Source organism: Corvus kubaryi, unplaced genomic scaffold (assembly GCF_017639235.1).
Source record: "Corvus kubaryi isolate FWS band 111438036 unplaced genomic scaffold, C.kubaryi_AGA036_p1.0 136, whole genome shotgun sequence".
Taxonomy (NCBI): Eukaryota; Metazoa; Chordata; class Aves; order Passeriformes; family Corvidae; genus Corvus; species Corvus kubaryi.
This window is the reverse complement of record NW_024580670.1, coordinates 6,734,876-6,750,348: the sequence shown is the minus strand read 5'-3', so window position 1 is coordinate 6,750,348 and position 15,473 is coordinate 6,734,876. Positions and strand designations below refer to the sequence as shown.

Sequence of the window (15,473 nt, the reverse complement as noted above, 5' to 3'; positions counted from 1 at the left end):
TGCATAAAAAAAGGATAATCTTTAAAATAAAATCCTCTAGAATTGCTCTTAGTTAATGAGCTTTTCCAGACATGGAGGATGGTCATATAATAGGTGGCACATAATCTTCAGGAGAATGAGGACAACCTAGATTTCAAGATTAGCATAATTGCATGTAAATGCAAGGAACTGGGAGCTTTTTTTAGCCTGAAAGAGCAAAGTTCATTAGGTAACAGGGCAGTTCAAAGCCCAGGAGACCAGATAGCTGAGAGCTGGGGAGGGGGCACCCAGCCCCAGCCAGGAGGGTGCTGCCAGCCCCATACTGCACAGGCATGGATTTTTGGGGTATTAAATTGTGAGGGTAAATGTGTGCCTGTTTCTTAGGAGCACTCAGTCTTTGTCAAACTGATGTAATTAATTAACTCACCACTCAGCGATGCTGTCCCTCCCTTCATCAGCAACTGGCTTTTCAAAGCCACTGAGGGCTTTGGGCTGTACCAGAGCCACTTGGGCCTCTAGCAAATGTGGGATTATCTGTGGATGATAATTTCCAGACAAGGTGCTGCTGAATATTTCTAACTTTACGCTTCTGATCACTGCATCTTTCTGCAGAGGCTTTGCTCATCTCATGATGTATCTGCCAGGTTCAAGACTCTGTGGCTTTTGGCTTCCTGAAAAACAAGCCTTAGTGTGCTGGAAGCTTCCCTGCATAGCCCTAGTGGCTTTTGGGCCAACATGTTGTCATGCTGGGGTGTCTCAGGTGTTGCAGGGACCTTAGGGAGTGCCCCCATGTCTGCTGGGGAACATGGATGTGAAAGATGCTGTGCTCCCACTATCACATGAGTCATGGCCAAGTGTGTGGTGCAAACCTTGGCTTTGCAATGGAGGTTAACACCAGCCCAATACAGTGGTAACACCGGGTGGATTTTGCCAAGGACTTTTTGGAGAATAAAGGGGGGGAAAAAAGACATATTTTACAGAAGAAAATTGTGGTAGCAATAGACCTGGTCAGATTTAATTATTTTTGTAAGTGACAGTGTGCCAGGCTGGCCCTGGCAGCACAGCTGTCTGGGGAAGCCCACTTGGCCAAGCCAGGGAAACTGCAGGTGACCCCAGGGAGACTGGGACTAACTAACATCGTGTCTCCACTCAGTAAAGCTCACTCAGTGTCACCTTCACTCAGTTCTGGAGACACAAAAGGAAACGTCAGCACATGTCCCCTGCTTCCATGAGCAGCACGCACAGAGAGGGGAACCAGCAGGGCCAGATGGCAATGGAGCAAGATTTTACAGACTTGTAGCTCCATCCCTCAAGCTCAGTGGGTATGTCAGAAATGCTTAATCATACTCCAACTGGGCTAAGCAGAAAAAGATCTCTTTTTCTACAATCATATGCCTCAAAGTGTACCGGACTTCTGGAGCCCTTATGAAAAATCAAAAGGCTTTGGAAGCTGCATTTGCATTTACTGCTGAAATTTGTACGAACTCTTTCTTAGAAAATGTGATCTGACACCTTTCTGTGGTGCTGGTGAAGGGTCCAGCAGAGCATCACCCGACAGACTCTTTTCTCACCCATTTGTTGCCCATCTGTTCTAATTCCATTGCTGCATTAAAGCTGGGGTGTACATCAGTCATTGCAGGGATGCAGAGATGCTCTGCAGTGAGAACCAAATTTTGAAGAGTTGCTTCCAGCAGCAAAAATGATCGTATGAACAGAGGCACAGTGCCCGGGATTTCAGTATAAAATTGCATGTGCAGAGTGCTGCAATTCTGCTGCAAGGAGTCTCTAAACTTGTTCTGTTAGCCCTGGGGAGAGGCAGCAAGCAGGAAAAGGGGAAAGGCTGGGGATTAGTTTTTTATCATTTGCTGAACAATCCAAGCTCCTGCTGCACAAGAGCAGCTCAGCTGTACAGACAACATTCATTGTGCTTTTAATCACTGACAATGAATTAAGTGGTACATATTAACTTCCAATTATATAATAACTTGCAGTTACAGTGTCATACTTGTTGCTGTAAGCAATACCCCTATCCAGCTTGGCAGGTCTATTTTAGAAAACATGGAAAAATCTGTGAACTTCTAAGGAAAGGCTGTTACTTACAATTTCAGGTTAATAGTCTCCCCCAGCATGCCAGAGGCCCAGCAGGGATTTCAGCTGAGCTGTGCTGGCTATTACCAGGTGAAGATTTGAAGACAACCTGGAAATGTTCAAAAGCTGTGAGGATGTGGCTCTTGGGGATATCCTTTAGTGGTGAGCATGGTGGTGTTGGGTTGTTCTTGCTCAATGACTTTAGAGATTTTTTCCAACCCTAATGAATCTATGATGTGGCTTTTTAAACAACAAATAATGGGTCCAGGGGGTACCACACCAGGTCACCAGCCCTGGGGAAGGTGTGTGGTGTGCAGGAGATGTTCTTCCACCAGCTTTCCCTGCCCACCAAAACCATGTCAAGGATGGAGCTGAGCTGGTTCTTGTGCTTTTATTGCAAGACTAGCTCAGTGAAAATCAAATTTTCTACTCACAATTTACCAACACTCCTTAAGAGCAAAAAACATACACGAGACTCTTCCCTTTGGATGAATACTTCCGTTTATTCCAACTGGAAAAAACATTTTTTTTTAAATATATTTAAGTATCATTTCTTTTTTTTTTTCTTTTTAAAGGAATAATAATTATCACATTGTCCTTTACAAACAACAAAAAATTCCTAGCAATAGTCTGTGGTATGGAGACATCCATCTTCCAGATTTTTCTGCTGCTTTGAGGAGGCATGGAGGTGTCCCTGTGTGTGCCCAAGGCTGCCAGGGCCATCCCTGCACCAGGATCCACATTCCCAGGGTGTAGGGAGGGGCTGGCCTCAAGGTGCAGGGACACCCTGAGGTGCCAGCAGCACATGGGGCAAGGGCAATGCAGCTGGTTAAGCTCTCAGCCCTCCTGTGGCTCAAAGCCCAGCCTTATCTTAAGCCCCTCAGGTGCTTTGGGTGCCAAGAGCCTCTTTTGCAAACTTGCTCCTTTCTGGGAAGCACTGAGACAACCTGGCCTTGGCTTGCAGCTGGGATGGCAGAACCCTAATGGATTAAAGCACACAAGAGAACAAACTCACATTCCACCATAATACAACACAGCTGAGCCCTATGTAGGGGCCCTCTGCCACAGCGAGGGGCTGTCCTGGCCCCCCAGGGGACAAGCCCTGGCCACAAACAGCCCCTGAGGGGCAAGGGCATCTTGCAGGGCAGGAGGGGCCCATGGGGAGCAGTTTGCAGGTGTTCTCATATGTGTTAGGCAAGAGGCAATACTGAGACTTCCACTTGGTAATGAACAGCAGTCAACATAACCCAGGAGACTAGAGCACCATAAAACAAGTCTATATTCAGAACAACATCATGCTGACATCACACAATTGCACCATTTACACTTTATTTACTCCAAATAATAGTTCAATGTTTAGTAACTTCAGCGTTCTCTACAGAGGCGTGAAATTCCTTCTCTGGCTTTGGTAATTTACAATGTTGCAGACATTTGGTAGTTCTGTTCTTTCCTATGTAATGGTAATAATAATAATAATTGTAATTTTTAAAAAGTCCCTTTTGCAGCTTTTGTCAGGGTTCCTGTATCTGACTGATGGAGTGTACCTGCAAATCACAGGCTTCAAAATGCCACCGAGGCCTCATCAAGATTTAATGAATCAGAAAATGTTCTGTTTATTGACCAGGATCAAAACAAATGAACAGGAAAAACCAAAAAAACCAAAACAATGTTAAAACAAAAAAAACCCTCAAAACCAATGAAAACGCAAACTCTCACTGAATAATTAAGGCGTTTGATGATGAAATGGAAAGGGTGTCCAAAGCACTGTTTGGTTAGCTCTGACTGAAAACAATTCTGAACATGCATGCATTTTCCCAGTGACTCTTAGGATATAGAAATTCCTCTGATATTACAAAATACAAAAATATTTTCTCCAAACTCTCATTTACATCGCATTTACAACAATTGTGGAAATAACTTAGGCTCCCACACTGTCCAAGAGACAAATCACCTACCAACATGGCTAATGGAAAACAAAATCATGGTGGAAAGCAAAAGCAACCAGCAAACTGATGCTGAGAGTCAACAGTGGCAACCAAAATGTACAGACAAACGGAGCTCAATGGGGTGGCGGTATTTGGGAGAAGGAAGAGAAACTACTAGGTAAATATTACAGGCTAAAGTGAACTTTTAAAATTAGTATCTCCAAAGTAATATGTGCAAAATATATTCACCATGCCCAGGATTATGACTATTTATACTAGCCAGTCTACAACCTTTTATAAATCCCTACTCTTCGGGCCTTTTTTTTCTTACAATAAAAGCACTTACACGATCTAAAACAGTGCAAGATTGTGAATTAATTTACATTCTCCCAAGGTGCCTGGCAAGGATGCCATTAGGATATGATACAGTTCTTGCTCTTCTGTCTTTTCCGGCTGTGCAATTGTCCTCTGGCCCCCACCGTGGAAGACTTGGGCATGCTGTATGAGCCGTACTTGTGCAGCAGCTCCTCGCTGGTCACATACCGGAGGCGGGCAGGCTGCGGAATCGGCTCCCCGAGGAAATAGCCCTCATTGTCAGACTCTGAAGAGGAGGAGCAGGTGGAGCACCAGTCGTATTCGGTGAAGTAGGGCCCCCATCTCTCACCCAAGTGGTTCTGCAAGGCAAGATCTGACACCGTCCGGGGACAGTGGCCGTAGACATCCCTGCGGGGACCCTGCTCCACTGTCTCCCTGCAGCTCCTCTGGTGCATGAACGGGTCGTAGTCGTCCCTGGCTCGGAGCAAAGGTCTCTCCTTCAGGCGGTAGCACTGCTCACTGGCCAGGTGCAGGGCGTTGTCCGAGCGGGACCGCCGGGACCGCCGGGGCCGGTGCAGGCGATAGTGCTGGTCGTCATCCCGGAGAGTGGTTCTCCGGCGCATGCGCTCGCTCATGGGTGTGTGCCTTGGGATCTCCTGTGCCCCCAGCTTGCCCCCGGGCACCCCGCTGCCATAGTCAAAGCTCTGGTGCATCCGTCCGTGCGACGGCCGCTCTCGATAGCCAAGGGGGCTGGCGAGGTCGTGCAGGGTGGGCTCTGTGTCCTGGTACTGCTGCACCGACAGCAGGCTGCGCACGGACTCAGCGCTGCGGAACTGCATGGAGGAGTTCAGGGTGCCCATGTTGCTCATTTTCTCTGAGACGTTCATGCCCGAGTCTTTGCTCAGGTCAGGCATGGAGAACCTGGAGAGGTGCTCCTGGCGCTTGGCTCCACCATCTGCTGAGAGGCCTTTGCAGGAAAAGGGCAAAGGGAAAAAAAAAAGAAGTTAAGAAAGAGAATTTTCTGTCAGCAGAGATGCAGGGTGGAGGCTGGTTTTGGCCCAAGACTTTTGCTTTAAAAAGTAACTCAGTGGTACGATCCTGTCCTGAAGAGCCCTTTTTAAGAGGAAGACTTATATTTTTTTTTAAAGAGCAGGCAGTTCCTCCTTTGGGGAAATCACACCAATTTAAGGTGTTTTGAGTTGGACTCCAAGCTGCTTTTCATGACTTCCTTTCCCATATGTCTACACTGTCTGCGACTTGATAGGAATAACCAGCAACGCCAGGGAGAAATCATGCATCAGAGGTAACCTGAGGCCTCCTGCATGCTGAGCTAACTAGGGTGCCATGATCCAGCCCCCACAGCTTCTGCAATGACAACACATTTTGGAGGACAAAACAATATCAGGGGCAGATGAAAACAGGGCCGCTGACTTAATTCAGGGTTGTCACTATGCTGCACTTTACAGGTCCCCTGAATGACACCTGTGGAGAGACTGAAGTTACAGTTGGGTTTCCCCAGAAGCAAGGAAATGCCCAAGCACCAGAGGGTCTGCTGGAGCTCCCTGTGAGCAGCAGGACAGTGCGAGGGTCAGACTATCCCTGCAGATATCCAGGGAGTTGTGCATGGGCAGGAGCTGGAAACATGAGCTCCAGCTTGATGGGCTGCCTTGCTTGGGAAGGTGACCCATTGGATCTCTCCAGTGTGCTGACAAGCCCTGAGCTCCTGTAAAATGCTTTCCTTCAGCCCAGGAAGCCTTCACCTGGCAGCAAGGAAGAAGTGAGGTGTTTGCTCAGCACCTACCTGTCAACAAGAAACTCAGTGCACTCCACAGTGCCCTAGTCCTTGGCTTGTTTTATGGGTGTTTCCTGATTATTTTCTATCTCCCTGTTGGCTTGACAACTGGCAGCAGTCAGTGGTTGCATTGCAAGCTCAGGACAAGACGTTTCGCAAGTTATTTCAAAGGAAATCTGTTTCATCCCAAATCAAATGCAGAGTGTTTGCTTTGGCACCCTTCTCCCTGTCCCTCTCCGACAACACCCTGCTGCAGACCCAACACAGAGGGCTGTGCACCATCAGCAGAATTTCCAAAATGACGCATAGACTTTATGCAATCACCGAGAATTTATGACTTTGTAAATTAATTATAAAAAATAACAACCCAGCCCACAGTTCAAGAATAAAGCCCTTTTTCCCTCAACAAAAGCTGCTTGCATTTCATGAAGAGCTCAGCTGCTTTTTGGCATTAGCTGTTGCTGCTAAACCTGAGCAAGAACAAGGGTTGCTGTCACTAACCCTATTCATGAGCTGCTTCAGAGTTTTCTTGGGCTCAGCATTAAAAAGATCAACAGATCCTGCAAAGCTGGGCAAGGTTTTCCAAACCCTGCCCTTGGTGGCACCTGGAGAGCTTTAGCCACTACTGGCCCTCACCTGGTTTGGTTTTGTTCCCTGAGTCCCAGCTCCTTTGCTTTTCTGCTGTTAATGGGGGTGTTTCTGAAGTTTATGATTACAGAGGAAGGTAAAGTGAAGGTGATCCCTGAACACCACAGGAAGAAGGAGAGGCTGACAGAAGGAAAAGCCATGTTTTGTTTCAAAAAGGACACACTTTTCAAGTCAACTTTATGCTTTCTTTTTTCCTCCCTAAGTCACACTGATTTTGAGTAACCAAGCCCAACACTGCCCACTGCCCTTTGGAAAAAGCCCTGGATGGACTTCCTGTCCCCTCTGAAGACCTGCCCACCCACACTCCACACTCCCATTGTGTTTCTCCTCCTTGCTGGAGCTGCTATCTTCTGCCTGTGAACCCAGTGAAGGCATTTGCCACATCAGGTGCTGCTCCCCATGTCCCTCCTGTGCCACTGTGGAGGAGCCCAGCAGCCCCTGGGGGGGGAAGAGCAACTCGGTAACATGCGCAAAGACTTCCTGAAAAGCCAGAGCAACAGTGGGACTGCTGGCAGAGCTGATCACAATGAGAATCATGGCTGTTGACAGTCCAATGTGGCCTTAATCAGATCTGTCAGACAATAGCTGACACCAAGGAAAATGAGCCCTCGGTGATATTTATGCAGCCCTTCATTAAGGGAGCCGGTGCAGCTCAGCAAAAAGAACGAGCAACAGCAGTGCTGTGCAGAAATACAGCTCCAACACCACAGGATGCTTCTGTGACATCAACAGATTGATTTTGGCAACATCATTAAAAAGGGGCTGACCTTGTCCCACTCACAGGGGGATGTGGGCTGAGCTGGTGCTTTGCTCCCAGCGCCAGCCATATCAGATAGTACCCACAGGTCTCAGCTGCCCCTCACAGCCATCTCCCTTCTGTGGTCTTGCATCCAGCAAGAATAAAAAAGTGTCTAGGCACAGGCTCTGGAGACATGGCAAGAGCGATACAGTGTTTTCAATTAACAAGACACATCTGCATCCTTCACATCACAGGCAGAATGATGTTGCCAAGATCAAGCAGGACAACCTGGAGGGAAGCAAGTTGTGATAAGTGAGGTGCTCCGGCTCGGGAAGGGCAGAGCCAGAGCTTCACTGGTTTAGTTTGTGCAGGACAGGGGTCTCCAGTCCCTCACATACTTCCACCAGACACCCATGAGTGCTTTAGTCTTTTCCCCTTGGAAGTCAGCACAGGGCAGTGAGTTCAGACAAGGGTTCTGTGACCATGTGAATGGCTCATGCTTGGAGTGCGAGGTTTAATCAGTCCAGGGGATGTTTCTGGCTGATCATTCAGACAGCTTGATTATAATTAAGCACAAACATTCTAAGATCTTGATTCGCTGGGAAAATGCTGATTGTAAGAGGAATCCAGCACTGAATATGTCCATCACCATTGCCAGCACACAGAACTTGGGGTGTGATGGAGCCCATGCTCAGGAGGCTGATGTAAAGCCACTCCAACATCCAATGGCTTCATTTCTCTGTATGACAGAGTGGAAAAGGCTCCATGCTGAGGGGTAAAACGTGTCTTCCTAGGTAGACTGGGCAGGCTGCACATGCACAAGCCTTTTTTTTGGGAGCCACACTTGGAAGTGACCCAGCAAGCTGTGTGGCTGGGAGAGGGAAACTTCATTTTACCTGCTCATGGTGACAGTGAAGGATTTATTCCACTCACTCAGGAGCAAAGCTGTGCTTTTCCAGCTGAGCTCTGCATGGCTTTTATTATGGTGCCCACAGCAGGTTCCAGGTCCAGGATGCAATCTACAATCCTTGCAGAACACAAAAGTGTTTCCCAGCTGAATTTTACATTTATGCCACGGCATCGTGAGTGGGGCTAGGCCCAGATTAGTCTAAGGTCTCTAAATGTCCCTCCCTATGGAGCCACAAGACCTCAGGAGGCATAGTGGGAACAAGCCAGGAGTGTTCCAGTCTGACCTCAGTGAGATCAGGAGATAGCAATAACCATTTGTCTAAAAAAATTTCATCTAGAAAACGTAACCTGGGAATGAAGTTTGAAAGAGCAGAGGTTGTTTAGTCTAGAGGAGAGAAGGCTGAATGGGATATAGTAACAACCCTCAAATGCAGAAAAAAATGCTTGCAAAGAGGAGGGAACACATTATTCTCCAGGTCTGCTGACTCCTGCAAGGAAAGTTTCAGAAGAAAACTCTTCCTGTGTCATCACAGCAGAAGGTGACTGGGGCAGGCTCTGGTGCTGGAGGATTTCCTTGGCACCCAAAGGCAGTGGGTACCCATGCACATGCAGGGTGTCTCCAGATTCCTGGTCCCAACACTGCCCTGGATGGGGTGAAAGTGGCACCAACCCTTGTCTCTTGAGGTCATTTGCCATTCCAGAGCTACACCTATCCATGAGGCCCCATCTTCTTGAGCTACCAGTATTTATGTACAGCTGTTGCAGCTCCCTCTTAATGAAGTGCTTCACCTGGGAACACAACTAATAACCCAAGAGAGCCTCAGTCTGGAAGAGCACACATGGTGAGACCCCACCATGCAGGCCTGACTTTCTCCTAACTAAGAAATCTGAGAACCTGTTTCCCAAGGCCATCCAAGGGAGCAGGAGCCCTACTCTGGCCCATGGTGTGGGATGGTTGTTACCACATCACAAAGACCATTCCAAGGGTGCAAACCCAGGGATAATGTGCTCATCCCACCAAAATTTACTTCTGCACAATGCTCTGAGACACATCCATTGTTGGCTGCTCCAGAGACTCATGCACTGGAAGAGATGTCACTGCTGCCTCTGGCATGGTGCTTCAGCCAGTGGCTGTCCTGGAGCCAGACTGGTGCCAACACTGCAGCACACATAGGCACAGCAGATTTTTCTGCCACTGCTCTCCACTGCATGGGGCTGCCAGGCTCAATATTTCACCCTGGAGCCATGGAAACACACGCTTTTCCAATGAGCACAAGGCAAAGCTGCAGCTTGGCTGTGGGTGCTCAATATAGAACTGGAGCTAGCTGCAGTGCTGAGAAAACCAAGCAGGTGTCTCATTAACATTCAGGTCCGCTAAGAACACATTGTACCATACCCTCTGAAGTCCTTCCCCACCTCTACTGAGAACCATGTTTATCCCATAAGCACTGCCATGGGAAATAACACCCAAATAAGCAAAGTAACAGCACAAAGATACCCCTCGTGAACATCACCTCTACAACCTTGCCACAACAAAGCACTCAGAGGCACTTAAATCCCATTGTGTGCTTTGCTAAACAGGGGCTGCAAGTTGCATTAATTATGAATTATTAAAGCACTTGGCAAATGACATCAGAGAGGCTGCAGAGAGCACGTGGGCTGGGTGTGAGGCTGGGAATGGAGCCCCCCGTGAGGGGAAGCAGCTCCCAGCCCCCAATAAATCAAACTCCCCATGAAGCTGTGCTAACATGGGGTGAGCCAGCATCCCACTGCAGGAGGGCATCACCCATGGAATGCAGAATATCCTGACATAGGATATTGCAAACAAACAAGGCTGTGCTGACACTTGCTTCTTGCCTTTACATTTATCACAGCGGACACACACACCTGTGCATCACAGCTCTCACCACAGAGCCCCACAGAGGTGCCTGCCAGCACCAAAACCTAGCACCCAGCCCTGACAGCCAGTGTTTAAATGCAGCTATAGATGCATAGGAGGGGACAGCATGGCATCTCTTGTGTCCGGCCCCCTGTGCCACAGTCTTCTCTCTCACACAGTATCAGGCATCCTCACCACCCCTCAAACAGGGTTTATTTCAAGGTCAGTTCCTAGAACTAAAAAGAAATTTAAGGAGAAACAGCCTGCACAGAGCTTTGTTTAAAGCCCAGCCCCATCTCACTTCTGAGCAACCTCAGGGCGTGCAGAAATAAAGCAGAACCTTTATGTAACTGGAAATCACGGTAAGTAAACAATTTGGGGGAAGGCAGAGCCCCCAGCAAGTGGGTCACAGTCCCACCAGCCTTCCATGGTGTCCCCATGTGCAACTCATAGATGTCACTGGGTATTTCCCACCCAATTAGTCCCTTCCAGCTTGGTGAAAAGAAGTCCCTATGTGGGTGCTGCTGGGAAAAGGGTTGTATTTTAACCTAGAAGCCCCTCCTATAGCTCCTTTATCAGCAGTCCCATCTCCTGCACCCTCCCCAGCTGATGGCCAACAAGCCATGTTGCAGATGATGTGCTATTGCTTCCCCCAATAACATCTCCTTCCAGAAGTCCATTTCGGTTCTCCCTCGGTTTGCATTACCCCACATGCTCTGCAGACCCACACATGTCACATGTGTGACACTGACGGGTTGAAGACAGGCAGGAGGTTGGCCTCTGCAGCAGGCACACGAAACCTCCCACTGTTGAGTGGCAAAAGGCAAGTGAGGGAGAGAAGAAATGTTCTTGACAGTTTTACGGTGGTTTTGCACTGGGCCTTTGGGGTGGAAAACCTTTATCTTCACATTGGTTTTGAAATTATCTGGGTTGAATTAGGGAATGTTATACCTGTGCCTCAAAATTTCAAGAATTTCTCCCAGGGATCTCATCTTCCAACTTGGAAGCAGTTTGGAGGAAAGAGAGTGATAAGAATATGGTGGAGAGCTGGGAGCCTCCTTTTTTCATAGGAAAACTCAGAACAGCCAGTGTGTCATTTTCTGGATTGCATAACTCAGCTGGAGCACTCAAGGCAGCTGCCCTCTCCAGCCCAGGGGAGAGAGGAGCACCCATGGGATGCAGTGCTACTGAGGACACGGGAAGGGAGATCAGAATCCAGACCCCTCACTGCCATCCCTGAGGGTGTTCAGGAGCTGCTCCCAAGCTCCCAGTGCAGGAGAGGCTGGGTTAATTAATGTCTCTCCAGAAAATACAACCTGGGCCCTTAGTCAGGGCTTGTTCTTACCCTCACCTGCCCTGCAGCTTTTAGCTCCTCTGCAGGCAGAGGAAGAAAAGGGACTGGAGACAGATGATGCTGTCAGGTCACTGCAGCTCAAACATGCAGGGATCAGCCCTGTTCTCTCCACTTTCTGGGTGTATCAACAGTTGTTGTCTAGTCCTGGAAAAACAAACTATTTGGGGTCTCTGGGCATCGCACAACACAGATGACAGGAGCAGTGTGTACCATACAAGTGAAATCACATTCCACCCTGTAACAGCACCACTTTAACATATTTTTAAACTGGATTTATGCCTGTGACAGATGCTCCCCTCACCCAAACTCATTTTCTCAAGGAATCCTTAAAATCTGTTTCTCTTTTCGCATACAGCAGTGTCACCATTCAAAGTGACTTCTACCTCCAGAGGGCTCCTGCTCTCTGCAAGCAGCACACAAAGACATTGTTCCTAGAGAACAACATTTGGCTTGCAGGTACTTTCTTAAGTGGGCCATTTGACCAGCTGTCATTTTGTGGAAATAACTGCTTGGAATCAGCAGAGATCAGCTCTTGATTTCTAATTCCACTGCCAAGCACATGCAGTGACTGCAAAACCTTTCTGGAGAGAAACACAAACACAGGGAGCTGGGCTGATGGACTGAGTATCTTCTGGGAAGTGATTAACCCCTGGTAGAATCAGGCTTTTTATCATGAGCAAACCTTCTTGGACAAATTCCGTCTTAACATCATCCCAGCTGCTTAATACAGGGAGCTAGCTACAAGGCAAACACTGCTACAGGATCCACTGTTTTTTGTTCTTGTTACTGCCATTAAAAAAAACAAAACACCCAAAACCCCCAAAAGTAGACAAAGGAAGCACAATATAAAAGATAGTATAAAAGAAAATCTGCAAAAATTAGCTCTCTCTTGGAAAACAGGCTGAGAAATACTGTTTCCTTTTTGCTTCTCCATCTAATGGCCATGTAGTGCAGGAGGATACAGTCTCCAAGAAGCTGTAGCAGATTGGAGTCTGCTGTAGCCTTCAGCTGATGGCAGAATAGGGATTTTCAAATAGAGACATGGAAGGGAAGGAGAGATGCCTTCCACCCGCAGGAGACTGCCCTTTGCCAGCGGATGTGCTTAAATCCCATCAGCATTTGTGGCAATTACACAAGTGCAAAGCACAGGGCAGCAGAGACACTCCCACCTAATTCAAGCCTCAACACAGAGCACAAGGAGGGTCACAGCCACCTCTGCCACTTGCGTGTCTTCTGGCGCACTACTGCCCATGGTGACAGCAGAGCACAACCCAGCACTGTAAGGGCACATGCCCAGGATTAACACGGTGTCTCACCTCTTTACTAACGCATAGGAATTGGCTTTAAAGTGATTAAACAGAGCCCTTTTGGTAAGGTAGAAACCTGGGGTTTTGCAGGAGATTGGGGTCATGTAGATCTTGACCCTGAAATGGCTGACACAATGACTGACCCTGAAATATTACAGGGAACAACATCTGCTCACGGCAGGCAGCCTTCCGGCCAAAGGACAGGGATTACTGCTGCACAGCCCTGAGTTACCTGCATTACTGATTGTCTCTGGCTAATTAGTAGTTAAGTCGTAATAAAAACATCACAGCAAAATCTGCTGCGAGGGAGGTACCAGCTTTTAACATGTGTTCTCCAGGTCAGGGACTGTTTGCCCGTCAGCTCCCTATAAAAAGCAGAATGTTTTCAGCGATGCCATAAAACCTTAGATGGATGCAGTGTTAATTATTTCACTTTATAAGGTGGAGCAACTGTGCAGCTCAAAGGGACTTTGTATGTGGATGCCTGGGAGCTTCAGCAAAGCAGAACTGGAGGATGCAGGGTGGAGGACATGGGATGAGCCAGACCCCTGGGCTGTGTTTGGGGGCTGCTCTGTGGGGAGCTTGCTCAGCCACAGCAGGGAGTGCAGGGATGGGAAAAAGCCAGGCAGTGGAGTGCTGTGCCCTGACATCACCTGCCCAAAAACCTGCTCTCTCACAGACCTCATCCAGGTCACCAAATCTCCCTGTCCTCAAAACACTGCCAATTAAATGGGATGATAATTGTGTCCTCCATAATTGCAGGCATAGCCCTGGGGGAGCTGCCTGTTGCTCCTAGCTCAGCTGAGCCAGCTCCCAGAGCAAGGAAAATTATTAGAACCTTACGCATTAATAAAAATATTATCACCTCACTCTGCAGAGGAACAGTGAACACTCAGCTGCAAGCCCCATCATGCTGAGCATCTGTTCCAGAAAGCAGCGAGCCATTAAGGCAGTCACTGCCCCTGAGGAAAATTCAGACTCTGGCTCCATATGGAGGATGGATGCCTTTGGAACGTCTTCCTCCCAGCATTTTAAAAAGGGGTTTCTAAAATGAAAGGCAGAATGATTTTCACTTTGATATGAAGGCCTTGCCACATCTTCTGTGTCTTGACGTATATCCCCAATAAAATGTTACACTTCAGCTCCAAAGCATGCAACAACCCCTCCACTGCTTAGGGATTGCTCATCCAAGCTTGGTGTTGCTCAAGACTCTTTGTACTGATGGGGTTTACACAACGCAAGTTTTCAGGAACACAAGAGGCTTTCGAAATGTGGAGCTTTGCTTAGGGAAACCCTGTTTTGGAGAGCAATTCCCGATTCCCTCGCCATTTCACATCTATTTCTCCTTTGTGTATATCTGAGGCTGTTTAAGCAAAACCCTTCCCAGCTCATTAGCTTCTCCTCTGCCCCCATTTTTCCACTTGCTGGATAGGGAGACCCTGGCTGAAACAGAGATCATTTCACATCTTGGCATAGGGCTGGCAGCTTTGCTAAACAAACACACCAAACCCTGGGTGCGGGTGAAAAGGCACAGGCGTAGCAGAGCAAACCTGTCCATCCAGGTGGGGCAGAGCCCAGAACTGGGATTCAGGGGAGGCTCAGCTCTCTGTGGGCTTGGCAATCCTCACCACCCACTGCTAGCATCCTGTGGGGGTTCCTCAGGACCAGGCACAAACACCCCACAGGCCACTCCCTGCCAGCAACAAGGCAGAAGGGCTCCATCTTGCAGTCATTCAGATGCAGGACCTGCCCAAATCCAAGCAATGCTTGTCTGGAACAGAAAAAAGCCCGGGGGGCCACAAAGAAAAAAGCAAGGCAGTTTCTCTGGAGAGCAAACCAGGCTCAGTATTCTCTTTTCTGAGAAGTTTTCCGCTGAGGGACTTGGGAGCTGTGGTGGGTGAGTGAAGCAGTGCAGGCTGCAGGAAGGACGGAGCCTGCCCAGCGCCAGCTGTGGACCAGAGCTGCACACGGACACATCTGTGCACATACACCCATCCCCGCAGCCGTGAGTGAAACCCAAACATGTCTGGGGTGAGAGGACTGAGAAATATGACCCTGGGATGTGCTCGTGAGAAACAGGCTCAGCCTGATGGGACAAGTATCTTGCCTGGCTTTTCCCTGCAGTTTCTACCAAGGGGTTGGGGAAGAGGAATTAAAGAGCTGTGTGCATAGAGGGGGAGGAATTTCTTTTAACTAGTCACGTGCTTGAGGACTGCGTAACATTCAAAAGGGGTTAACTGGGCCTATTTCAAAGCATTTAAAAATACTTTTAGCCCGCAAGGACAGCTGACAGCAGTCCTTCAAATGCTGAAGGCTGGAATCTGCCTCTGCGTTAGCAGGTGGCCTTGATTTTCCCCCCTCTCTTCACAAAAGGGAGGATTAAAGAGCTTGAAAACATTTGTTCTGAGCTGAACAGAAAGGCCAGCCATCTATAAAGCCCTGCACTTGGTAAACAAGCAAGCAAATGGAGAGGAACTGTTAGGCTTGTTGGGACCAGGCAGACAACTGTTAGACTTGGTGGTCCCCAAGTTGTCGGTC

The 15,473-nt window shown here is 48.3% G+C and overlaps 1 protein-coding gene across 5 annotated transcripts in view; it reads right to left on the bottom strand.

The window, feature by feature from the left end:
* Nucleotides 1–3,327: 3,327 nt before the first annotated feature.
* PRICKLE2 (prickle planar cell polarity protein 2) overlaps nucleotides 3,328–15,473 on the bottom strand; it is a 108,557-nt gene continuing 96,411 nt past the window's right edge. For all 5 annotated transcript variants that reach the window (XM_042014970.1, XM_042015003.1, XM_042014983.1 and 2 more), the window contains one exon: nucleotides 3,328–5,274. In XM_042014970.1, coding sequence (XP_041870904.1) covers nucleotides 4,406–5,274 — 869 coding nt within the window. In that variant the 3' untranslated portion in view covers nucleotides 3,328–4,405. The remainder of the gene's footprint in view (nucleotides 5,275–15,473) is intronic.